Raw genomic sequence first — 25,888 nt, forward strand, 5'->3', positions numbered from 1 at the left:
CTCCCTTTTCCATTCCTTAGCAGCCCCATGTGAAAAAGGACGCAGAGCCCCCAAATTTCCCATAGTACCTTCGCACAATGTATTTCACTCTTGGTACAACGCCGTCTTCAGATTCAGTGTAGCAATTGAGAACATAAATTTTCATCAACCGACCACCAAATAGGAAACAGGATGAAGCCTGGAAATGGGAGTGATCTGCATGCAAGAGAGAGTTGAAAAAAGTAAGGAGGGTGGAAAGGAAAAGGGAGTGAAGGTGAAAATGTGATAGTATTTAAACTTAACTAGTATTTTTTTCTTCAGGTGTCTTCATTTATTAGTAACACTTGAAATTAAGGTCTGTCTTCCCCCTTCTCTCTCCCCTCCCTCCATTTATTCAATGTTCTGTCTTTGGTGAGGCCCAAACCGCCCTTCAGCTCCATGAGAGGATCCAGTCTTCTAGCATGGATGCCAAGTTGGAAGCACTGAAAGACCTAGCTGGTTATTCACGCGATATAACGTTTGCCCAAGAATTTATCAATCTAGACGGCATTTCGCTCCTGACGCAGATGGTGGAAAGTGGCACTGAGTGAGTATTTTAACACATGCACATTTTCTTATTTGTTGCTTGGATAAGCTAGTAAAATTGTATTTGTTGTTCATTTAAAAGTAAGTCATGTTAGAAGCCACCATTTCTGCTTTTGTTCCTTGGAAAGGAATGAGTATTTCATGAGAGGCGAGTTAAAGAGAAGTAGATGGAGGAATGTTTGTATGTGTTATCTGCCACTAGAAGTCCTGAGATCCATTCATCACCTGATAGTCGTTCTTAAATAGTTACCACATGATGTTTTAAAAGTATAGACAGTTTGGGGAATGTTAAGAAAACCCTTGGAAATCCTGCAAGCTTTATACAGTGGTGCCTCGCAAGACGAAAAGAATCCGTTCTGTGATTCTCTTCGTCTAGCGGATTTTTCGTCTTGCGAAGCAAGCCCATTGACGGATTAGCGCTATTAGCGGCTTTTAGCGGCTTATCTGCTGATCGGATCAGCTGATAAGCGGCTTAGCGGCTTAGAAAAGGGGGGGGGAACCAGCAGGAACTCGCAAGACATTGTCGTCTTGCGAAGCAAGCCCATAGGAAATTCGTTTTGCGAAGCACCTCCAAAACGGAAAACCCTTTCGTCTAGCTATTTTTCTGTTTTGCGAGGCATTCGTCTTGCGGGGCACCACTGTATTGTCAAAATGTATGGTTGGGTGGCGGGGGTGGGGAAGTATGCAGGCACAATTCTGTGTTTCTACAAACTTCCAGTAGCTAAACTATGCTTCTTGCCTGAATTACAGCTGGAGCCAGAATGCAGTCTTGCACCCAAAAGCTTTGTTTTTACAAGATGTAGGACTAGGGATGATGTGCCTTCTGGTAAGCTCCAGCCCTGTGTGCTGCTTGCATGATTTATGCATCATAATGTGGATCCTGACTGAACAAAGCAAACACAGTGTTGTGAGCTGGGCAGTGGTTCAGTGAGGAACCTCTACTTAAAGCAGATAATTCCACTTTTCTTTGGAGCAGTTAAGTATCTCAGTCAGTCTGATTTAGAGATGCAGCAGAATTACCTGCCCTGGAGGAGTCTGCTTGGAAGCAAGGAAGGTCAGAGCACCATATCACTGAGAGAGGAAATGTGTAGACTCCTTTGTGTACATATTGTTAAACCTCAGTCTTTTTGATGAGCCAGATTTTTGTTTTTTTGTGTGGGAGGGATACCCACTTTGTGAGAATGAAAGCCCATATTTAATATTGCATCAAATTCAAAAGCTGTGGCTGTATGACTAGCGTAGCATTCCAGAGTGTCTTAACAAAATCTGAATGTGTGGTTCATCACTGTTGAAAATACAGGTTTTAAAATGCATTTTTGACATTGATTTCAACTGAGTACTGTCAGCTTCAGTCGCTTGTTGTAAGAGGAAGGAAGGAGAGTTTCTCTTCCAGAGTCATTATATGCACCTGCTATCTCCTTTATGCTCCATCAAATTTGATGTGAAAGTCTCACTGTGGTTTCGATGTGCCTAGTGCAAATGGCAAGACCCATGCCAGTAGCAGTAATTTGTGGGGATGTGTGTTTGTGTGCGTTTGCGCATGCACATGTCTTAACATACACAAAGCATGTGTTGCTGAGCAGCTGTTAAGGGTAAATTTAGCTGCTGTAATAAATGTGCATATGAGACCCATCCCACTTGTGTTGGAATCCCATGGAAGGGAGCAGACTCCCTCCTAGGAGGGCCAGCACAGATCTGGAGATGTTCACAGGGACTAGCTGATTTGCAGCTTCCTGCCTTTAGGGATGGGAAACGGTGCTCCCCCAGATGTTGTTGGACCCCAGCATTCATCAGTCCCAGCCAGTATGGCCAGTGGTCAGAGGTGATGGGAGTTGTGGTCCAACGTGGTGGTGGTGGTAGGGCTACAGGTTCTCAGCAGCTCTTCCATAAGTGTGGAGTTACAGACCTACCTTCTTCCTGCTATTACGAGAATTCCCCTCCCCACTTATGTAGGTCACAATAGCCTTGGTAGCTGACAAAGAAGAAGTGTGCTGCACCTTTAATTCAGAGATGTGTGTGCCCATGAAGATGTGTTTGAAGGAAATTGTTCATGAGCTTGAATGAAGTGACTTGCACCAAGAGCTTTGCAGATAAATAATTCTTTTCCCTGCAGCATGTTTTAATTCTGCTAAGGACATTGCTGCAGTGGTTGTAAGGCTAAATAACAGGAGTCTTTCTCTCTCTCTTTGTGTGTGTACTGTATATGGAGCCATCATTATTGTGTTGTATGTGATACCCTTTTCTTTCATGCAGGCCCCGGTCTCTGCACCCCCCTCTCCCTGTCTGCCACTGCCTGACCCCCTGCGGCCCTCTTCCAACTCAAAACTTGCCAGAACATTCCAAGTTTTGGGAAATGGCAATCTTGCAGCCACTGCATATTGTCACGGTGTTCTCTGTTTCTGCAGATTGAGCTGGGGGCAGATTTAGGTTCTTCCTTACAAGACAGGTCCAGCCGAGCCCTGAGCCACAGACAATCATTCTCTGTTTCCCCCTAAGACATCCTAACTGAACTTGAAAGCAAGGGGCCTTCTTGATCTATAACCAGAGGCTTTGCCAAATAAGCCACAAAGGAGTTGGTCTCGTCAGAGCTGGCAAAATTTGTCTCAGCTGGAAGTGGCTCCTGGCAGATAGGAAGAGTGCACATTCAGCAAGTATTAAGCCTTTGTGGCTTGAGGAATTCCAAAAGGAGCTGCCGTCCTTTTGGTAGAGAGCCAGCAGTGTAATCCAGAGTCCCTTCGAGGACAAACAGTGAGCATATTGTGGTAGGCAAATGTCTAAGCAAGTATCCTTTCACTATTATCCTATAACATTATCTTGCCATTCTGTTTCAGATTTTCTTCTTCTGTTAAAATTAATACGAACAAAAGTCTGTGGCTCATTTGTACTCTTGAGTTACAGAGTCTTTTACAAGGCATTCAGTTTTCTCACAGACCACTCTGAATTATTGGGATCCTTCTGGCCCACTAATTTTAGAACATCATTGTTCAGCGCATTATTGTTCATGTAACCCCCAAAAGGCAAATATTGTGACTTCAGCCTTCAGAAATAACATCATGCAGAATCAAGTCATGCCCAGTCTGGTTAACCTCACAGCAGTTTTGCTGACAAGCAAGATCATTTGAATTCCCTTTGTTTCCCTATATGTTATGTTTAGGAAGTTCCAGGGAGAACTATCAAATTAGAGCACTGATTCCTTCCCCTTCCGACTTGATGTAACAGGAGAAATGTATTAAAATCACAGATTTGGATACCTGTATTTTAGCTAGAGTGAAAATTCGAAGAGCAACCAAGGGTTAAATTGGTTTCATTGCATAATCCTGTAATTTCTGCCACAGATAAGTAAGGTTGAAAGGGGCACCATTACCTGCAAAAGGTTGTGCCTCAAATGCCAAGGATTATTATACTGTATATTTTTTTGCAGATGATGAAAAGGGCCACCTCCCTTCAAGTAAAACAAACAAACTCCTGTTCACATATGTGATGCTTTTGACTCAGCACTTTATATTGTGTTTGAAATTTACCCCTCAGGTGCTCTGATTCAGGATATAGCTGGCTAAAAACTTGTCCTTCACAACCAGTATATTGCACAATTCCCATTAGTTGCCATAGGGCCTATCCTGAAGGTGTTAGTAGAGGATTGTGTCCATAGATTCCATCTTGAGGGGATGGGCATTTTAAAACCCCCTACTGTATTAATAGATGGCTTGAATTAAGCAAAACAGTTGTACACTCAACGTTATTGCTTATACAAATTGTGTGTCTGTTCTGTACAGCCTGCTTATTTCAGTGGTTGGTATGACGAACCTTCATAACTAGTGCTCAAGTTCTGTAAATAAGCTCACGAAAGTTCCTTGCCTGAAGAAGGTTTTACTAGTGTTTCCTGTTCCTGTTGTTACCAGGCTAGTGCTTAAATACAAGGCTGTTTTATCAAAATTGTACCATGCAAGCATTCACCTTATTCACACACTTGTACACTGCCACATTTTGTTATAGTGATTTGTAGTGGTTACACATTGCCGTGGGATTTGGTGCAAATATTGTGAAGCACAAGAAGTCAGGTGGCCATGGAAAGCAATTCTTTGCTGCCGCAGGCAGAGTTCTTAGGAGTGGCAGGAGCTGGCCAGTGCCAGATTTACGTATAAAGCTAAACAAGCTATAGCTTAGGGCCATAGCTGTCAACCTTCCCTTTTTTTACGGGAAATTCCCTTATTCCAGTGCCGCTTCCCGCTGCTTCCCGCTGCTATCCCGTATTGTTAGATATCCCATAGACTGTCCCCGGGACAGGTGAGGCTGCTGATCCCTTATTTTCAAATCTGAAAGTTGACAGCTATGCTTAGGGCCCCACTCTCTTGCGCCCCCCCCCAAAAGAAAAGAAAGAAAGAAAAGAAAAAGATGTACATTTCCAAAATATAAGATAAAATACAAATAAAATAAAACCTACATACAGCAACAGTGTTTTGTGTTGTGTAGGCTCCCATGGCATAAGTAATGGGCCTCACCTGCTAGCCTGCTTCCTAAAATATCACTGGTTTGCTCATTTCTATATATAGGGTACCTACATTCTGCATGGACTGGTTGCAAATTCCCATATAGCATATATTCAACACAAAAACAGCGGCAATTTGTTGTTGACAAAGGACAGCTGGACATATAAAGGGCCTCATTACCTTCAGTAGCTTAGGGTCTCATCAAACCTAAATCTAGCCCTGAGCTGGACCCATAGTGTGCAAACTGGAGGGGGCTGAATTGTAGAGTTTTAAATGCTCATAGAGCATGTGTTTGTGAGGGACGTGATGGCTGTATCTACACAGATATAAAAAAAAACTGCTATAAAGAAGAGCTATAGGGGGATAAAGAAATTCCAAGGCAATCTGCTATTGACTGTGGATTCTGCTCTATAGTACCATCTGGTGTCACATTTTATAACACATTTTAAATGTTATAAATTGACCTGTGTAGCTGAGTCCATCATATTATGGTTATGATTCTGTGGTTTTTTTGGGGGGGGAGTGGCCAGTTGTAGGATTACACCCCACCTTTTCCGTAAGGCTTTGAGCTGCTCACACAAACATTTATCCTTTTATATCCTAACAAGAGAGAAGGGGGGAAATAGAACTTTCTACAGTTAAAAAAAAGTTTTTTATTTATCTGAACAGTATACACTTTACTAGCACACAAGAATAAAGAAGTAAAGGAAAACAGAACAGTTTAAATTAAACAAATTCACACACAAAAGTATAAATGTGGGTCATTTCATTCACATCATTGTGGAAAAAAATCTGTTATTGGTGTGGGGGGAACATTTTTTTTTAAATATTTGTTTTATTTGTAAATATCATGATACAGTCCTCAAGGTCTTATGATAATTCTCCCTTAAAAGTTACTAAGAATTACAAATAGTAACTTATTTCATAGTAGATGAAAACCAGTCTTTTTTCGTTGTCATCTAGTAGTATACCACAGTTTTTGAATTCATTTTTCAGCAGTAGCTATGGCCCAGATTTGACTGTACCATAAATCCCTCTAAATATTTCCATGCTCTTGTGATTGATATACCGTGTAATTGTTGCTAGCTGCCAGGATGGTTATCGCAAGAATTGACCCAAATAGCCTTCATTTTGGTCATCCTATGCCCCCAGTAGCGTTGGTATCAGTTCTTGTTTTGTTAATTAATTTCTAGGGACTCCGCCCGTAAATATTCCATCGGTGTTTCTCCAAATAACCAAATTGTCCCTTGGAAGCTGCTGACAGACTCCTTGGCGGTTGTGATGGAGTTGACTGCTACTTGAGCCAGCAAACTCCCAGGTTTGGTACCTGGTTGGAGGGTGGAGCTCAGAGGTCCATGATCCCAGCAGCTATTTGGTTTCTTATGGCTGATGTCTGGGCCCAGATGACCCTTCTGCTTGCTTCTGCAACAAGTTTGAGAGACAGATAAAAAGGATGTGTGTCCCCAGAAACTTCGGGTCTTTGTCTAATAGGCGATGTCATACTGTTGTCCCCTATGGTGGTGAGGTTCTGATATGCAGGCAACGTTCTTAAGCGTTCCTTAGAATAATAAGCAATCTCTCTCCCTCCTCCCCCCCCCCTTTTCTGTGAGATTTTGTTGTTGAATTAAAAGGTATATTGGGTTGCTTTACATTATTTTCTTCCGAAGAGCATTAAAGCGTGTTATTACCGTTTCAAGTCTGCTTCAGTTGAATTGTTTCCAACTATAGTTCCTCTGGTGGTGTTTAAATGGCCTTGTAAAACTCAATGCGGATTAGCAGGAAAATGTCTTAACAATGTTTCTCCTTATCTGAAAGTTTTTAAATTTTTGCAGACGATATCAGAAATTGCAGAAGATAATGAAGCCCTGGTAAGAATCTGATTGGCTCATGACCCTGCAAACTTCCTCCTCTTTGCATGATTAAATTCCAGGCCTCCCTGCTGATTTTATTTATTTGAATACTTGTGCATATTTTGATCAAGCAAATCTGCTTCTCTTTCCTGCTCTTTAATGCCACATGCCACAGATTTATTACGGAGCTTTCAGTTATTTATTTTTATTTTTATTTATTTTTGCAATGCTTGTGGAATGTATGCTTTGTTTTCCTATGCCTCCTGTAGCTTTCTGCTGGTGCTGTCGCCTTTTAGCTTTCCTTTTTTTTCTTTTTTGCTTTGAACTACCAACCTTCTTACATGAATATCCTATGTTCCCACCTGGTGCATCCAGGAAGCTGATGGGTTAGTAATAAACTTGAGAGTCACAGTCATTTTAACTTCTAGCACCAGGTAAAATGGTTTTGGAACAATGGAGAAATTGCAGTATCATATATTTTCTGAATAAGCATGCTTTTGATTAGTGGTATGCTGACTCAAATTAATCTTAAACCTACTGATAGTACAGGAGTTCAGTTCAAGTTAAAGGAAAAAAGGTTTCACTTCCGACCGGCTAACTTATTTCTGAATGCTGAGGTAGTAATGATAATAGCTTAGTTTCTGGGGAAAATAAGGACTAGATAAAAGCATTTGAATCTCAAGGGACATAATTTGGCCTAGCCCCTGCTGATGCATAATTCTTATTCATGCTGGTTCTTGACATTTCTCAGTTTTGTGAGCATGAAAGCTACTGAGTTGCTGGTGGCTGCAGTTGAGCTTCCTGTGTCTTATTCTCTCTTTTCAAGACTGGTCTACAGTATGCCTGAAGAGGTTTTGGCACAACATTTCTTGTTTCTAAGTTTGTACATGCAGTGTCAATGCATCACCAATGACTATACCGGGTTTCCTAAATTTAGAGTAATTCTATGAAAGTGCTATTTCTCTGAATAAAAGGAAAGACTTCTGTGTTCTGCTAAAGTGGGACTTTCATACTGAGTAAGTGTATATTCTGGGGATTCTTGCATGTTAACTCTTTTCATATGAGCAGATTTCTGCAAATGCCTCTCCTAAGTGGAAGAAATTGGTGCCTGCTTGAGGTTACACTAGAATAACTCCCAGATGTGATTCTAGAACTTGCTATCTGCACCATTAAATTCAGCGTGGAGCTCTGTTGGCTGCTGCTGCTGCTGCCATTAGACACACTAGCTCAAATGTGTAAGATCAGGATGTAATGCTGTTACAAACAAAGCTAGAAATTGTTCTTTAAAAATACAGTCTTGTCATGCGCTAACGGGCTTTGTAGCAAGGTTAGCCTGGAGGTAATCTTGGGCTGAGCGGTGGGTTCAGAAGGCTGCCATTGTCTAAGCTACTCTTGCTCCTTCATCTGATTAACTGCTCTGTAACGGTAAAGGTAAAGGTACCCCTGCCCGTACGGGCCAGTCTTGCCAGACTCTAGGGTTGTGCGCCCATCTCACTCTAGAGGCCGGGAGCCAGCGCTGTCCGCAGACACTTCCGGGTCACGTGGCCAGAGTGACGAAGCTGCTCCGGCGAACCGGCACCAGAGCAGCACATGGAACGCCTAACTGCTCTGATGAGAAGGTAAAGGGACACAGGAAAGTATTGGAAACAAATTAAATATCCGGGAAAAGTGGAGACAGGAAGTCAATAGTTAGCAGTCCAAGGGAAGGAAGAGGCCTATGCCAGGAGGGTTGGAAGAGTGAATGGTCAAGAGGAGAAGTCCTGTGGAAAGGATGTGCTTGGAGACAGCATGGCCAGAGAGAATGGCTGCTTGTGACCATGTAGTGGAGTGCAAAGGATAATCACATGTTGCTTTGAAATAGTGTGCACTCCAAAAAGCATTGGGCTCATAAGCTCCCCCTCCCTTTCCCCATGCGACTTGGAAGAAAGACGATGCTGGTGCTTATTTCATTTCCTAGAATTCTTGCTTTGTCCTTGCATATGAACCAAAGAATATAGTTTAAAACTAACTGGTCAGTCTCAAAACAAGGCAGCCTCAAACCCGTGGGCTCTGATGCTGTTTTGTTTAGCGAATCAGAATTTGTTTTAAAGCACGATCCCTGGTTCGTACATAACAGCAAGTCAGGAATCGTGGGAGATGGACCCATGGAAATGGGTGGAGTCCTCTCAACTGCTCAAGGAAGAGCACTTAACACATAGTGAATTAAATTAATGGGCTCTAAAGCATTGACGGGGACGCGGGTGGTGCTGTGGTCTAAACCTCAGAGCCTAGGACTTGCCGATCAGAAGGTTGGCTGTTTGAATCCCCGTGACGGGGTGAGCTCCTGTTGCTCGGTCCCTGCTCCTGCCAACCTAGCAGTTCGAAAGCACATCAAAGTGCAAGTAGATAAATAGGCACTGCTCTGGCGGGAAGGTAAACGGCGTTTCCGTACGCTGCTCTGGTTTGCCAGAAGCGGCTTAGTCATGCTGGCCACATGACCCGGAAGCTGTACGCCAGCTCCCTCAGCCAGTAAAGAGAGATGAGTTCCACAACCCCAGAGTCATGCGCAACTGGACTTAACTGTCAGGGGTCCTTTACCTTTACATTTAAAGCATCAACACTTGCACTGAAGGACCTCTGACTACTGAAATATGAACTTCACGTGACAGTGAATCGTAAGCTCTGTGTTGATTGCACAATGCAATCGGAACCAGACTTCAGTTTCTAATTCTTCTACACGTGGACGGCATGCTTGGGAAATTCCAATAAATTACCTCACACTGAAGCAAAGAACAAGAAGTCACATGAACTGCTGAGTCCCACAGAGCTGTTTGGTTGGCATTATCACGCAGCAATTTCTGAAACTGATTTTAACAATTTCAGATGAGCTTGGTAGCAAGATGGACATAGTAATAGACATTATTTTAGCTTTCCATTCTGATCTGGTGAGCTGCCCTTGTGCCACAGCTTTTCAGATAACATTTTTGTGCTCTAGTTTTTCCATGCTCACATACGATGTAGCAATTGCAGCATACACAATACGTCCAGGTAGGAAATTTTAGGTATTCCACCACATGTGACTAATTCAGACCTGTCTGTCTTCCTATATGCTCATGCTTGGAGAATCGCCTGAAGAAGGCACGTCACACCATTCTGCTGTTGACGCTAAGCAGGTTTGGCTTTGTAAGCTGCCTGGATTTCAGACTGCCTGAGAACTATATATAAGCTGTTCTGAGCCTCTGAGCAGGCAGCTAGATATGTGCAATGCATGCCTGGGAAACATGCCTGCAGTGGAGGCAATGTGTGTTTGGCATGTATATACTTTTCCTGCACAAAATGGGAAATAGTCTAACCTGGTATAAGGCAGCTGGCTAGCCATAAAGCTCTGTGTAGGAAATACTATCCAGGTTGTACTGTGGTTTTAGTTGTTTCTGTTGCTTGCTGAGGTATTTTAATGGTTTTATTGTTCTGTATTCTGTAATTTTATTTACCGGTATTTAAACTGTTGTGCCCTGCCGAAGGGTAGGCTATAAATATTTTTTAATAAATAGGAACACATAATGTGAAGCAAATGAAAGAGGATCAAGCTCACAAAACACAAACGTATACACACCACTTCTAAGTTGGTGTATGCCAAAAGCACAATAGATTTAGGGTACCTTTCAATAAGCCCTTGTACATTAGATCTCTGAGGAAGTCTAATTCATGGTCAAAGCCGTTCTCACCTGTGGCTACCAAAAAATGTTTTGTAAGGTTGAAAGGTGCACATTTAATTGCTTATATTTCTGATAACTTTAACCCAACTTGGCATTTTTAAAAGCCACATGTGAAGCTACCCTGCGTCTCTCTTTGGTCTGTGGTGACAAGCACCGTTAAACGGGAATAAGCTGAGCCTAGAGACTGCTTCTGCTGTGCCAACAGTAGCTAGTTTTCTCTCTGCTTCCGGCTTGTTCCCCTGCGGCCTTCCCCTGCAGTATTAACCTCAAAACTGTTGCCTTAACTTAACATTTCCACTTTGGGCACTTGTTTGTACAAAGCAGATGCCAAAGGAATGTCATTTGACTCGAGGCGGCTCAGGGCCGCAGTGCGCAGGGCAAGTTCATTCCAGCTGCAGTCCCCAAGCGCACAGATGCGGCTGCAGCAAGGAGCCTCCATGAATCCCTCACTCTGTCGGCAGAAAGAGGGAGAGGAAAGCAGCCTTTCTTTCCTGGCCCCACAAACGTCTCATTGTGCTGAACTGCCATTTGGATTCACATTTAATAATGATCTAAGTTTGCAGCATTTGCCTGCCTGTTTACAAGGACAGGGTGTGGTTCATAAGAGACTGGTTGTTTTTTTATTACGTGCACATTTATTTAAGTTGGATTTGAATATATGCCCCAACTATGCCATATAAATTGGATTGTAGAGTATATATGTATTCACTTAGATGTAAGTCCCACTGTGTAAAATTGAGCTTATTACCAGGTCAATGTGCACAGGACTGCAGCATCAGTATTTGAATCTTCTCTTCTGAAGTCTTAATTTTGGCCTGAAATAATTCTGTCTCTTCAGCATTTAGAGTGTTTTTTCTGCACTTGCCTTCCTGGGAAGATTTTTCTGGTACTGTGATGACACCTTGTGGGGAAAGCATTTAATTTTATAATGGAACATGTAGCAACTGCGAGTGAAGCTAGACGTGATAACGGTTATCTGTCTTTGACACACAACTAATATCAGATTTGGTAATATCAGAGAGGGCAATTTTCAGGTCAGAGAAAGAAACCGTAGGGGAAGGGTTTTCACACAGACCTCACCAATGCACACTGCCCTGATCTAAAACATAACTTTGTTGGGGGATCTATTCAAAAACATGTTAAGGGATCTGGTTGCCTGTCCCTCACATTCCATGTAATTTGGTGCTCTTTTTAAAAGGTTCCACTCATTGTGCCCCTCAGTGGATATAAGCAGCCAGTTTTTTTTCTCCCTTCTTTGTGTACAGTGGTGCCTCGCAAGACAAAAAGAATCCATTCTGTGATTCTCTTCGTCTAGCGGTTTTTTCGTCTTGTGAAGCAAGCCCATTGACGGATTAGCGGATTAGCGCTATTAGCGGCTTTTAGCGGCTTTTAGCGGCTTATTGGATCAGCTGATAAGCGGCTTAGCAGCTTAGAAAAAGGGGGGGGAGGAAAAAAAACCTGCAGGAACTCGCAAGACATTTTCCTCTTGCGAAGCAGGCCCATAGGAGATTCGTTTTGTGAAGCACCTCCAAAACGGAAAACTCTTTCGTCTAGCGAGTTTTCCGTCTTGCGAGGCATTCGTCTTGCGGGGCACCACTGTACCTTAAAAAATACACCCTGATCCAGTTAAGATGAAGTGCAATGCTAGAACAGCTGTCATTGAGTTGCCATTGCTAATAGCCATTGAACCCGTCCAAACCCCTTTTTAAAGCCATTTAAGCCCATGGTCATCACCATATATTGTGGTCAGAGATTTCATGTATTAAGTGTTATATGAAGCAGTGCTTTCCTCCTCTTTCTCATTCCTTTTTTCACCTGGTTCCATCCCTTACATAGGACTCCTCTGGCTGTGCAGAGATGCTAGATGACCCAAGCAGCCCTTCATGGTATTTCCTGTGCAAAGCTTCTCTCAGATTTGGCAGCTCTCCCCGCATCACTTCCTTTGTTCATGGCAAAGCACAGAATGCTAAGTTCAGGTGTGGTCCCGATCCAGGAAGGGAACTGGAGCATACTGGGGGGTGGGGGTGGGGGTGGGAGAGAGAGTCATGTGCACCAGGAAATATTACATGACCTAACTCTTTCCAGCGGGACTTCAGAACAAAATTTTGGAAGGTGTCATAGTTGCTGCTGCATGCGAGGAACAGCAAATGCACTCATTACTGCATATATATATATGCACACACATACACACACACCCCTACACCTGGTGGTGGTGGTGAGCTGCATGCAATCCTATCTCCCTCATATATTTTTTCTGGTGTAATGTGAGTCCAATGCATGTGCATAGTAAATGCAGTATGTTTATGTGGCGTTTGCCTCCTAGGATGGGTCAAGGAAAGGGTTAAAAAGGGTGTGATGTAATTGGCCAGTGAGAATGCAAGGGGGGAGTAAAAGATAGAGTGAGAGGTTTTGAAAAGTCAGTTGAGGTTTGGGAGTTGGGAGTTGAGGTTTCGTAGTTGGAGAAGGAAGAGGGAGGATTAGGTGTTGGTTGGTAGAGTTGTACTGTGAGAGAGTGAGAGGAATTGTTAGGTGGAGTCAGATAGATAGTTGGAATAATCAGTTTGGAGTTGTTAGGAACTAAGATTAGGAAACTGACACGAGAAAAATAAACCGAAACCATACGCTTGTTCCTGCACTTAAAAATAAACTGGATTATTTGTTTATGTTAACAACTGTCTGGACTCCGTGTGTCCCCGTGAGAAGCGGGGTGGTGGTGGCAGCGAAGAAAGCTATCGCAGTGGCGGCACAGGGTCAATAGACCGTGAAATGTCTGTGTGATCGCCACAGTTTAGCAGTTCTCAGTATTGCAGAATGCCTTCGTTTCTTCCACTAGGTGTCATTGTACAACAGGCAGTTGCATGAGCTGGCTGTGCTCTGACACCATGGTCAGACTCGGTGTGCTACTGAAGACCAGCTGCTAAAAACCACAGGGTAGGATAATGCTCTTGTGCGCAGGTCCTGATCACAGATTTCCCACAAGCGCATCTGGTTGGCTGCTGTGAGACAGTGGAATTTGCTGCCAAGGAGTGTGGTGGAGTCTCCTTCTTTGGAGGTCTTTAAGCAGAGGCTTGACAGCCATATGTCAGGAGTGCTCTGATGGTGTTTCCTGCTTGGCAGGGGGTTGGACTCGATGGCCCTTGTGGTCTCTTCCAACTCTATGATTCTAGGATGCTAGACTCGATGGGCCATTGGTCTGATCCAGCAGACTCTCCATACATTCTTATTATGAGGGACTGATTAACCCGCCCTCCGGCGTTTAAAAACCAGATAAGGTTTGTGCTAGGTTTGATTCTGTGCAAACTGACACTATAAAGTCCACCACTGAATTTATTCGGTTGCTAAGAAACTGGAATTTGCTCATCACTGGAAGTTCCAGCCAATATGATGACATAATCAAGGTTGCCATGGAGATAACTGTTCTGTACTGGTCCTGTGGTGCAGCCCATGGAGAAAGGACAGTGGGCAACTTGCTCTGGCAAGTGTTGGAAGTGAAATGAGGCCTTTTAAGCCTCTTACTCCAGGTCACTCTTACTCCAGCTCTGTCCCTCCGGGATGAACTGGATTCTCTTAAAGCACCTGCCCTCTGACCTGGAGATGGGCAGCTCTCCTGCGCATCATAGCCTGTGCCGTTGGACTGGCAAGGTGGTGCGAAAGGCGTCTTCTGGCACAGGTGAAGGTGCTTGTGAATGTCTCGACTCCTCTCAAAAGGCTAACTTGGGGTTCCATGATCCTCTGATCACCAACATCAAGCTTGGAGTCAGGACCCCAGTTTGGCTCCTTAGCCAGCGACACTGTAGCTTCCAGTTCAGTGTGCTGGACTCCAGAGTTATGAGTGTAAGTCTCTCTCTCTCTGTATGTTTCCCCCTGACTGAGCTTAAGGGCTTCTTGTTTTCTAGGTAGTCTTCCTGGGTTGAATTATCACAAGCTATGTATTAAAGAAAAGCCTAAAGGTTTCTAGCTAGTTTTTTTTAATGGTGTGGAACAATTAGGGAGAAGATAGTTTTGCAACAGAGTTCCATTTGCATAAGAATATGTCCTGATTTATATTTGATCTGCTGACTAGAACACTGTTCTTTGTAAAAATGATAATGAAAAAAACCCTACGCATATTCATAGTGTATTCTGCCCCGCCCCACCAAAAACCTGGAGGCTGCTTCCATAGGGTTTAGATAGTGGTTTTCACATTGGGGTGGGTGTGAATTTGTCAGGCTGAGGTTCGGTAGATGTGCACCTCATTCCTTAACTATAGTTCAGAGCTCACATGTGCTCTCCCCTATCCATCCTGAATCCGAACACACCAACCCCGGCTGGCCATACCAGTGGTGCAACAATAAAACTGCTAGCATATTTGCAAAGCTAAGCAGGGCATCAAATTGGATGGGGGGCTGCGTGTTGAAATTTCTGCATTTCAAGGGGTTGGACTAAATGACCCTCTGTGTCCCATCCAACTCTCTAATTCTATTATTCGGTGTTAGCACTGGCAATAAACAGAGCGTTTTGTTTGCTATGCTTTGGAAATCTGAATTTAAAGCTCATTTCCAAACTCTGATTAATAGCAAAGGTGCTGATGAAAGCTTTAATCTGGTAGAGAAGGAGGGAAGAACATGATCCTGTGGCCTATTTTTGTGTTGGCTGGTTTTTGTCCAAAAGTGGGGACCTGTTTAAACAGCAATTGATCTATTATTGGGAAGAGAAGCAAGTCTTTCGTGGGTGTCCTGTCTTTGAATGAGCAGGCTGACACCTGCACAATGTTATTGTTCTTGGGCATTGGACAGCCTTTTCCCACACAGAATGCAGAAACATCCTCAAACGCTTCCTTCCAGTTGACGCTGCTTTGGGATCCATGTGGAAATCACTTGATGCTTCTTTGCTGCACGGCCTTCATTTTATTCTTCTCCTGCCCCTTCTTGTGCATCTTTGCTTTGTTTTCCCCCTTTTGCCCAACGGTTTCCCACTGCTGTTTACATGGTTCTTCCCCCACCCCACCACTTCTGCTTTGGCTCCTGTCTCTTCCAGCTTTGGAGACATGTTATCCTTCACTCTGACGGCTTTCGTTGAACTGATGGATCATGGAATTGTATCCTGGGACACATTCTCTGTGGCTTTCATTAAAAAGGTACAGTATGCTTATGCTTGACGTTAAGGGTCAGAGTAGATGTATTTTCCACACACATCTGTTCTGTTCATTTACAAAATGGAAGGGGGGGGGGTGAGGCCACTTGGGAGCTTTCCATGCCAATATCAGTCTATTCTTGGAAGTTGCCTGGAAACACTGTGTGTCAGGCACCAGAATGACGACTTCTCCTTCTTCTCCTTCTTCTTCTTCTTCTTAATTGAATTTATATACCACCCTATACTTTATATGTGGGACGCGGGTGGCGCTGTGGGTAAAACCTCAGCGCCTAGGGCTTGCTGATTGCATGGTCGGTGGTTCGAATCCCCGCGGCGGGTTGAGCTCCCGTCTTTCGGTCCCAGCTCCTGCCCACCTAGCAGTTCAAAAGCACCCTTAAGTGCAAGTAGATAAATAGGTACCGCTTTATAGCAGGAAGGTAAACGGCGTTTCCGTGTGCGGCACTGGTGCTGGCTCGCCAGCTGCAGCTTTGTCACGCTGGCCACGTGACCCGGAAGTGTCTCCCCCGGCCTCTTAAGCGAGATGGGCGCGCAACCCCAGAGTCGGACACGACTGGCCCGTACGGGCAGGGGTACCTTTACCTTTATACTTTATATATATATATATATTTATATACCACTCTTACCAGAGTGGTGCATGCTCTAGTTATCTCCCGCTTGGACTACTGCAATGCACTCTACGTGGGGCTACCTTTGAAGGTGACCCAGAAACTGCAATTAATCCAGAATGCGGCAGCTAGACTGGGGACTGGGAGTGGCCACCGAGACCATATAACACCGGTCCTGAAACATCTGCATTGGCTCCCAGTATGTTTCTGAGCACAATTCAAAGTCTTGGTGCTGACCTTTAAAGTTCTAAACGGCCTCGATCCTGTATACCTGAAGGAGTGTCTCCACCCCCATCATTCAGCCCAGACACTGAGGTCCAGCACCGAGGGCCTTCTGGCGGTTCGCTCGCTGCGAGAAGTGAGGTTACAGGGAACCAGGCAGAGGGCCTTCTCGGTAGTGGTGCCTGCCCTGTGGAACGCCCTCCCAGCAGATGTCAAGGCAATAAACAACTATTTTACTTTTAAAAGACACCTGAAGGTGGCCCTGTTTAGGGAAGTTTTTAATGTTTGACGTTGTATTGTTTTTGATATTTGGTTGGAAGCCGCCCAGAGTGGCTGTGGACACCCAGTCAGATGGACAGGGTATAAATAATAAATTATTATTATTATTATTATTATTATTATTATTATTATTATTATTATTATTATTACTATACCGGGAGGTCTCAGGGCAGTTCACAGAACAAAATCAAAATATAAAACCACTAAATCTATAATCAAAATTAAAATAACAACCCAATAACCCCCCACCCCAAAAGAAAAACCACATTTTAAAAGGGCATGGGATCCATACTATGGATAGGTGCTACATAATATGACTGCAGTGAGGACAAATCGTCTCAGAGAGGCAATTTCTAGCTGTCTCAGGGTTATGGTTCTGAAGTATACTCTGAAGCAGGTGTAGGCAACCTAAGGCCCATGGACGGTCTGGGAATCAGCGTGTTTTTCCATGAGTAGAACGTGTGCTTTTATTAAAAATGCATATCTGGGTTATTTGTGGGGCATAGGAATTCGTTCTGTTTTTTTCCTTCAAATAATAGTCTGGCCCACCACATGGTCTACAGGACGGCAGACTGGCCCACGGTTGAAAAAGTTTGCTGACCCCTGCTCTGAAGTATACTCAAGAAATGGCTTGGTGGTGTTTTCTAGAAAGGTCTGGGAGGGTCTAAGTCAGGCATCCCCAACTTGCGGCCCTCCAGATGTTTTGGCCTACAACTCTCATGATCCCTAGCTAGCAGGACCAGTGGTCAGGGTTGATGGGAATTGTAGTCCAAAACATCTGGAGGGCCAAAGGTTGGGCATGCCTGGTCTAAGTTCTAATAACATTCATGGTCTGATATCATGCTTGCTGGATGCTGTGAAAATCACTCCATCTCAGCTTATCTTCATTGGTTTGTTGTGAGGATAAAATGAGAAGTCATAAGCCACACTGATCTTAGAGAAAGGGCGTGACAAACCACTAAGCATTTTAATGGATCTACTACTCGCAATCCAGCACAATTTCATTGCCGAACAAGAGAGCAACAACAACGAAAGCCGAGGGAATGGGGTTTAATTGCTGCTAAGTTAACAGAATTTAGTCACAGCTCACTTCTTCCTAGGTTGTGCTGATGATGTTCATATTTGATCGAATTTCTGTAATTTTATTAACTTACCTGTAAGTTAATGCTATAATGGCATAGGATGAACAATATTTGTAAGGCAAATTATGAATGATGTCGCAGCAGCCCTGCACTGAGACATTTTCGTATGTGGTTGACCTATTTTGGAACGAGTAGATTCTGGAAAGAGGCCAGAGAAGGCACAGAAGAGAGAACAGAATTCACATTACCTTATAATATCATTATGTAAGCATGTTAAGGAATCATTTCCCAAGAGGAACTCTTAAGTTAATTATAAACATGCTTGTCTTGGGTTTGCAAGAGAAAAAGGAAGTCCATGGCATAGTCTGCCAAAGAGAATTGTTGGGTGAATAGCTGTTAACCACATGCAGGCATGTAAATATAAAGCCTCTCTTTATATCTCTGAATATTTTGTGTGGTGCATATGGCAGGGACAGGAGCAATATTCAGTGACCCTTAACAGTGGTTTCAGAAGTGAAGTGAAGTGTTTTGTGCTTCCATACAGGCTGCTGATTTGCACAAGATTTGGTTGGCACCCCACAATTTCTAGTGCAATTATCACGTCGTTTTTCTAACTGCAAAAAGCCGACAAGAAAAGTGATGGAAAATTCCACTGGGAAGTGTGAGACAAGAACCCAATGCTGGCAATGTATGACTTCCGTATGCATGTGTCCGGGTGAATGACTCAGTAAATGGATGCTCAATAAGCACCTGGTCAAAAAAACCCCTTGATTCCACGGAGATTGACCCTGGCACCCTAAACCACCCATAAGTGTGGCATGTGCACTGGCATTAACCATGATTAAGACAAACCAGATTGTGCTATTATCCCAGGATTTGACACCCAGGGTTTATTGCTTTGGCCAAATACTATTTATTTTGCTGGAACATTTCCTTCTATCCAACCCATGGCCTCTTACAAGAAACCTGATTTATTTACAGATAGCAAGTTACGTGAGCAAGTTTCCTTCCGACATTGCTATACTGCAACGATCCCTAGCCATCCTAGAGTCAATGGTCTTGAACAGCCATGATCTGTACCAGAAGGTGGCACAGGAGATTACAATTGGCCAGTTAATCCCACACCTTCAAGGGTGAGTAGCTTTGCATTACTTTTGTCTGGGAATAACGTTTAAAGTTACAGCTGATGACCTTGAAAGCAGCCTTAAAATTGACAAGATCTGATTAAGGATTTGGAGCATCAGCCAGGATTAAAGTTCTTACCCAAGTCTGGTCATGATCCTGCGTTTCCATATGGGTGGAGTGAGAACTGACTGCAAGGAAGGGAAGAAGAAGATAGGCCATCCTAGCTAATTCCACCTTCCCCATCCTGGAGCGGCTCACCTACCCAGTTCTGCATTGCTCTCTGGCGGCATTCAGTTCAGAGACGCTCTTCTCCTGCTGCATATGTTCAGCCAATGAAGCTTGCTGCAGCTTCTAGCAAGTCTCTTGCCTGCCGTTTTAAACTATTCCACAGATAAAAACCAGACTTATGTATGCTCATCATGACCTTGAAAGACGAGCGAGATACAAATACAGTGGTGCCTCACAAGACGAAAAGAATCCGTTCTGTGATTCTCTTCGTCTAGCGTTTTTTTCGTCTTGCGAAGCAAGCCCATTGACAGGTTAGCGGATTAGCGCTTTTAGCGGCTTTTAGCGGCTTATCTGCTGATCGGATCAGCTGATTAGCGGCTTAGAAAAAGGGGGGGAGGGAAAAAAAACAGCAGGAACTCGCAAGACATTGTCGTCTTGCGAAGCAAGCCCATAGGAAATTCGTTTTGCGAAGCACCTCCAAAACGGAAAACTCTTTCGTCTAGCAAGTTTTCCGTCTTGCGAGGCATTCGTCTTGCGGGGCACCACTGTATATAGATTTAACACAGTTTGAGCTGACGACACTGTAATTAAGAAGCTGTGCATTAATTTAGATTATAATCATTTCAAAGGTTTGTAGGGTTCCTCTCCCACACTCTAGCAGCTCGTACCTGTACTTTATTGTTCTGTTCTATAAACAGCAGCAACAACAAGAATCATTATCTAAAGCCTGACTTTTGTATACCTGCTTTATATTATACTCTGATACAGGGCAGATCAAGAAATACAAACCTACACCATTGCCGTAATAAATGCGCTCTTCCTCAAAGCACCTGATGACAGGAGGCAGGTGAGTTGGGTGTTAAAATATTAGGTGGGTCACTTTGTGGTGGTACCTGTTGAAAACACAGCTGCTTTGGCCAAAATTGTGCTATAAACGCAATTCTTAGTTATACTTGTCAGACAGTTATAGGTTGAACTGTAGTATATGAAAGCTAGTGATGGCAGAGTTGAGATGTGCTACCCTTCTCTAAGAAGTAAACTTTTTTTCCTGGCAAGATACATACAGTAGGGAATCCTGGTTAATTTTGTCACTCTGTTCACATACTGAGCTTGCCCCTTTAAATGCAGTTGATCGGCAGCTCTATTGTTAAATCAAGTCGGAGGTTGTGTCCCATCCAGAGATGCTTATGAGTGGTTTTCTTCCCAATTCACAGAAATAGATTTAGTGTAGTCATGTTTTATCATGCAAGTGAGCAACAGGAAGGTAGTTTCCTTGTTCTGAGGAATAGATTATAGATTCCCCCTAGTAACCAAACAAGGCATTGTACTGATGCTGCCATAATGAGCTGTATACCTTTTTCAAACTGAATTTTTACTGCTTCTTTTTTATTTTTTTCAAAATTAGGAAATGGCAAATATTTTAGCACAGAAGCAACTTCGGGCAATCATCTTACAAGTGAGTGCTGTGTCTTCAGTTCATGTTTCTGTGCTCATTTTTGATAAAGTAACAGTTGTTAAAGAAAATTCTGGGTTGAGAGACTATTCAACAGCCCAGCTCAGCAGGGTACAAGTCCCCCGCGGGTCCATGCGGTCAGTAAAAGAAGGAAATTCCAGCCAAGTAATTTGGAGCAAAACAGCAGTCAGTCGACTTAGACCCTTTATTGTTGCGCAACAGGTTCAAACAGCAGGAAGAACCCCAAGCATGGGTGACGTTGGCTTTTAAAACTTTCCCACCATATCCCAGAATACAATTCGTACAGCATCATTGCTACATCACTGACATGTCACAAAAGGGGAGGGGTAGACAGGTAGAGAGGGACGCAGGTGGCGCTGTGGGTTAAACCACAGAGCCTAGGACTTGCCGATCAGAAGGTCGGCGGTTCGAATCCCCGCGACGGGGTGAGCTCCCGTTGCTCGGTCCCTGCTCCTGCCAAACTAGCAGTTCGAAAGCACGCCAAAGTGCAAGTAGATAAATAGGTACCGCTCCGGCGGGAAGGTAAATGGCGTTTCCGTGCACTGCTCTGGTTCTCCAGAAGCGGCTTAGTCATGATGGCCACATGACCCGGAAGCTGTACGCCAGCTCCCTCAGCCAATAAAGCGAGATGAGCGCGCAACCCCAGAGTCGGTCACGACTGGACTTAACGGTCAGGGGTCCCTTTACCTTTAGACAGGGGTTACACTAGTTCAACTTTGGCAAACATGTCCAGACAAGTCCTTGGTACCAGATTAGCATTTGCGGACATGTCAGGGCAAGACCCAGGTATAAGATTAGCATAGGCAAATCTGAAGTACCGCCACCCAAAGTACAATAGAACTGCCTTTGCATGTCTGGACCCCTTGGCAAGTCTGGTGGTGGGATTTGACTTTCCTTGGCCAATGATCAGCTCAGCAATTGTCACCTCTGGGCACTTCCTGGGGTAGGAGGTGTGTATACATGTCCTCACACTTGGGGAGGTGGCAGGGAAAAGAGTCCTTTTTCCAAAGGCAAAATAGCATCGAAATGGAGGAAACTGGTAAAGGAGTTGATTGTATATGATTTATAAAGGTAAGCATCTTCCCTGAGCTGTCAAGTCGAAAGGATACATTCAGGCATAATATTTGTAACATTTAACAACTTTAAAGATGGGGCCCCTCCCTGTAATTTCCATAACACAGTTAAAAAGCTGAATCACATTCCTCTACGCACATATTTTAAAGGAACTGTGAATGTATTGATTGTATGGTTAGCAGGGGTTTGGGCTAGTGTGTGCCTACGCAGTTTGTGACTTCTTAAACTAAACTCATATTACTAATTGTGTGCTTTGACCAGCCAGGTACTTGACAGACTTCTTTGTTTTTGCTGTCTCAGGCTGGCAGCAAAAAGAGACTGTTTACTGATCTTGTGGGCATCTACAAAATATATAGCTTTGTTTGGTTGGTAGCCCTGTCCTAGACAATGGAGAGTATGGAAGGGGATGAAGAGAAGAGCAAAACAATTATGTAAAATATAATTATATATCCAATGGTGAAGCTTATTTCTGGACCCCCCCTTGCCTGCTTAAACTTAACTTGATGTAACTTTATGTAAGGTTGCCAGGTGATTTTGCTCTTGCTACTATTTTCAGTATGTTATCAGAGCTCAGAGGGCCATCAATAATGAAATGGCACATCAGCTTTACGTTCTGCAAGTGCTCACCTTTAACTTACTGGAAGACAGGATGATGACCAAAATGGACCCCCAAGATCAGGTAAGCAAAACAATATTGTTGAACTGCTACACCTACTCTGTAGAGATAGGGAGACCACTTCAGTGAGAAGGAAAATCTTTGTTATGCATGAATGATGAGCAGCGTGCTTTATTTTAGAGGCCACAAAGGAAAAAATAACATGCAATTCCTGTATACCTCTCAAGAAAGTCAGGCACCATTTATTGTGTTCTGAAAGCACCTAGTATGGTTCAGCTGCAGAATCTAAGGCAAATCTAAAGCAAGGACTTGGTGGGAGACCATATGGGGATATAAAGCACAAGAGAGGAATCTTGAAGACAGACCAGGATAAGTAGAACTAAATTACAACAAAAAATTAAGGCAGTTAGTAGCCCTACTTCTTAAATATGCACAATAATAATGCTTGGAGAATGGTTTTTTTAAAAAAGCTTGAAGCAGTAATTCCAATTACATTTTAAACTCCAGAGGACAGGCAAGAGAATTAGTAAATATGCCATGTCACACCATTCTCATTTCTTCACAAAGGGTGCAACTCTATGTTCCCTTGAACCACTAGATCTTTCAGATCTCCCTCTGCAGAGAGAGAGAGAGAGAGAGAGAGATCTGCTATAGAAAGGTCTATAACTGGTGTTTTTTCCAGCACTGCAACTCTGACATTGGGGAGGATACCTGGGGGTATACCAGCAAAGTCTGTGGATCCAGTTTAATATTTTTTATCCAAGCCAAAGTTCTATGTTTAGCATAATTCAGCTACCTTTTTTTACTGTTTAGTTATAGAATTACTATAGTTCCTAATAACAAGTTATCTGAGTGGTTTACACTACAGCAACAACAAAGTATTTTTTAAAATGATAAAACCAAAGCATAACATCTAATACAGAGTAAAACCAACAAGTTTTAAACTCCAGGTTTAAAACTAGTAGTTGGGGGAACAACAGTACATCGTACTACAATTTAAAATAGAAATTTTAAGGCCAAAAAACTTGGGAGAGTGAAAATGTGATATGGACATGTTCTGGCGTTACTTTTAATATTCAGTGTTGTGTGTATGTTTTTCCTTTTTTAAAAAAATGGCAATGTATTTTTTACAACCCCATCAGGCCCAAAGGGATATCATATTTGAACTCCGAAGAATTGCTTTCGATGCAGAGCCCGAACCGAACAACAGTGGCGGCAATGTTGAGAAACGCAAATCTATGTACACACGGGATTACAAAAAACTTGGGTTTATTGTGAGTATTCTCCCTTGATTCTTACAGTGGTCTAGTTTGCATTAGAGCGGTGCAACCCCCCTTCACCTCAGACTGATTCGGGGCCTGGTTCAGATCAGCCACAACAACCTGGACCCAGCCTGACTGGCCCTGCTCCTGGATTGTTCAGGCTTACCAACACATGCCTAGCTGTTGGTTCCAAGGTGGCGGCACGTTCATACACTGCGGCTCTGAGCTCCCAATACCTCACCTACTCACACACAAAACTGGTAAACATCGGGCTCACAAGAAAAATAGAGATAACTAGAGAGTTTCAAGGGTCCCACTGTATACCAAACTGCACAGTAAGGACCTCCAGGATCTCTATGGATTGTCGTCGGGAGGGGGAAGTGCCGAAAGAAGCGAAAGAGAAAAGAGCAAAAGCAAAAACGTGGTTGCAGAGCTGGTCTGTTAACCCGGCTTCGAAAAAGAGGCACCAGACCAGCACCGCCAAGCGTCTTCCTGACCAACACCAGATGTCTCGTCCACAAAATTGACGAACTACAGTTGCTGATGGCAGCAAACAAGCTTCTTTGTGAGAGCTGTGTGGTAATTATTACAGAAACTTGGCTACATTCAGCAGCACCGGATGCGGCAGTTGAGCTGATAAATCGAAGAATTTATCGCTCTGATAGAAACAGTGATTCTGGTAAAGCTAGGGGCGGAGGAGTCTGTATTTACATACACAATGGTTGGTGCGTTAACAGCAAAGTAGCCTACAAGTATTGCTCCCCAGATCTAGAATTGATGGCAGTTACGTGTCGGCCATTTTATCTGCCTAGAGAAGTAACTGTCATAATTATTATAGCTGTTTATATTCCATCCGATGCTAATGTCAGTGCGGCACTTTCTAAGCTATATGACGTCATCTCCGAGCAGCAGCAAATCAACCCAAAGGGCGCCCTTGTTGTGGCAGGGGACTTCAATCAAGCCTGCCTAAAGATGGTTTTTCCTAAGTTTGAACAGTTTGTGAAATTTCCCGCTAGAGGACAGAATATTCCAGATTTCGCGTATTCCAATTTGAAACAGGCATACAGGGCAATCCCCTTCCCCCACTTAGGCTCATTCTTCAGTTTTTCTATGTCCGAAGTACATCCCTCTCAGGAGAAGAATTCAGTCAGTTATAAAAACAGTTAGAATTTGGCCAGAGGGTGCTCTTAGTCAGCTCCAGGATTGTTTTGAGAGCACTGATTGGAGCATGTTTGAACATCAAGATCTGCATAGATGCACAGATGCCATACTCTCCTATATTAAAGTGTGCATCGATAATGTAACATCGCAGAGATGCATTAGAGTCTATGGGAACTGTAAACCATGGATGACTGCTGAAGTAAGAGGACTCCTGAAAATCCGGGATTCTTAAGACAGGGACTATAGACATATACAGAGAGGTGAGAACAAATCTCAAAAAAGGCATTAAGGCAGCAAAACAACAGTATATGCTTAAGGTGGAAAATTATTTAGCTGATAACATCATGAAACAAGTGTGGCAACGACTGCAGCACCTAACCAACTACAAGGGCAATACAAGGAACATGGTTAAGACTGATGCCACAGAAACACCATTTACCTTCCTGCCAGAGTGGTACCTATTTATCTACTTGCACTTTGACGTGCTTTCAAACTTCTAGGTTGGCAGGAGCAGGGACTGAACAACGGGAGCTCACCCTGTCGCAGAGATTCGCACCGCCGACCTTCCGATCGGCAGGGCCTAGGCTCAGTGGTTTAGACCACAGCGCCACCCGCATCCCACTTCCCAGAGAGTAGGCCACTGAAATGGGAGGAAAAAATGCAGAGGCAGCTAGGAAATTTAGTTAAGCCATATGCTCTGTTTTGAATCGGTTGGTTATGGCCATATCCAGAACATAACTGGATATGAGTGTCTACAGCTAGGAGCTGTCGTTAGTCCTTTGCTACCCAGTTCTAGCCAGCTATGTTAGTCTCCTGATACTGGATGTGGCCCGTCCTGGGTTTGCCCCCAGCTGAGATCTTATGGCCCAGCACTCTGGGCACCTCTGTAGTGCAGGGGTATGGGACCTTTGGCTTGCATGCCTAATGAGCCCTGACAGGGGGGACCTTATTTGACCTGCAAGACCATTTCCCCCAAACCACGCCCAACTACCCTACCTCTGATGTTGTGTGAGGTGGGAAAAGGTGTGACT

General features: G+C 43.7%; 1 protein-coding gene across 3 annotated transcripts in view; it reads left to right on the top strand.

Annotated features, from left to right (window-relative positions):
- Positions 1-25,888, top strand: part of ELMO1 (engulfment and cell motility 1) — a 330,457-nt gene that overhangs the window by 116,530 nt on the left and 188,039 nt on the right. For 2 of the 3 annotated variants that reach the window (XM_081165139.1, XM_081165140.1), the window contains exons 6-13: positions 396-565; positions 6,884-6,919; positions 15,613-15,712; positions 18,899-19,050; positions 20,039-20,117; positions 20,676-20,726; positions 22,375-22,497; positions 23,577-23,708. In XM_081165139.1, the coding sequence (XP_081021265.1) occupies positions 396-565; positions 6,884-6,919; positions 15,613-15,712; positions 18,899-19,050; positions 20,039-20,117; positions 20,676-20,726; positions 22,375-22,497; positions 23,577-23,708 (843 nt within the window). The remainder of the gene's footprint in view (positions 1-395; positions 566-6,883; positions 6,920-15,612; positions 15,713-18,898; positions 19,051-20,038; positions 20,118-20,675; positions 20,727-22,374; positions 22,498-23,576; positions 23,709-25,888) is intronic. The other variant, XM_081165141.1, reaches the window with a different exon arrangement.

Source organism: Podarcis bocagei (genome assembly GCF_964188305.1).
Source record: "Podarcis bocagei genome assembly, chromosome: 12".
NCBI lineage: Eukaryota > Metazoa > Chordata > Lepidosauria > Squamata > Lacertidae > Podarcis > Podarcis bocagei.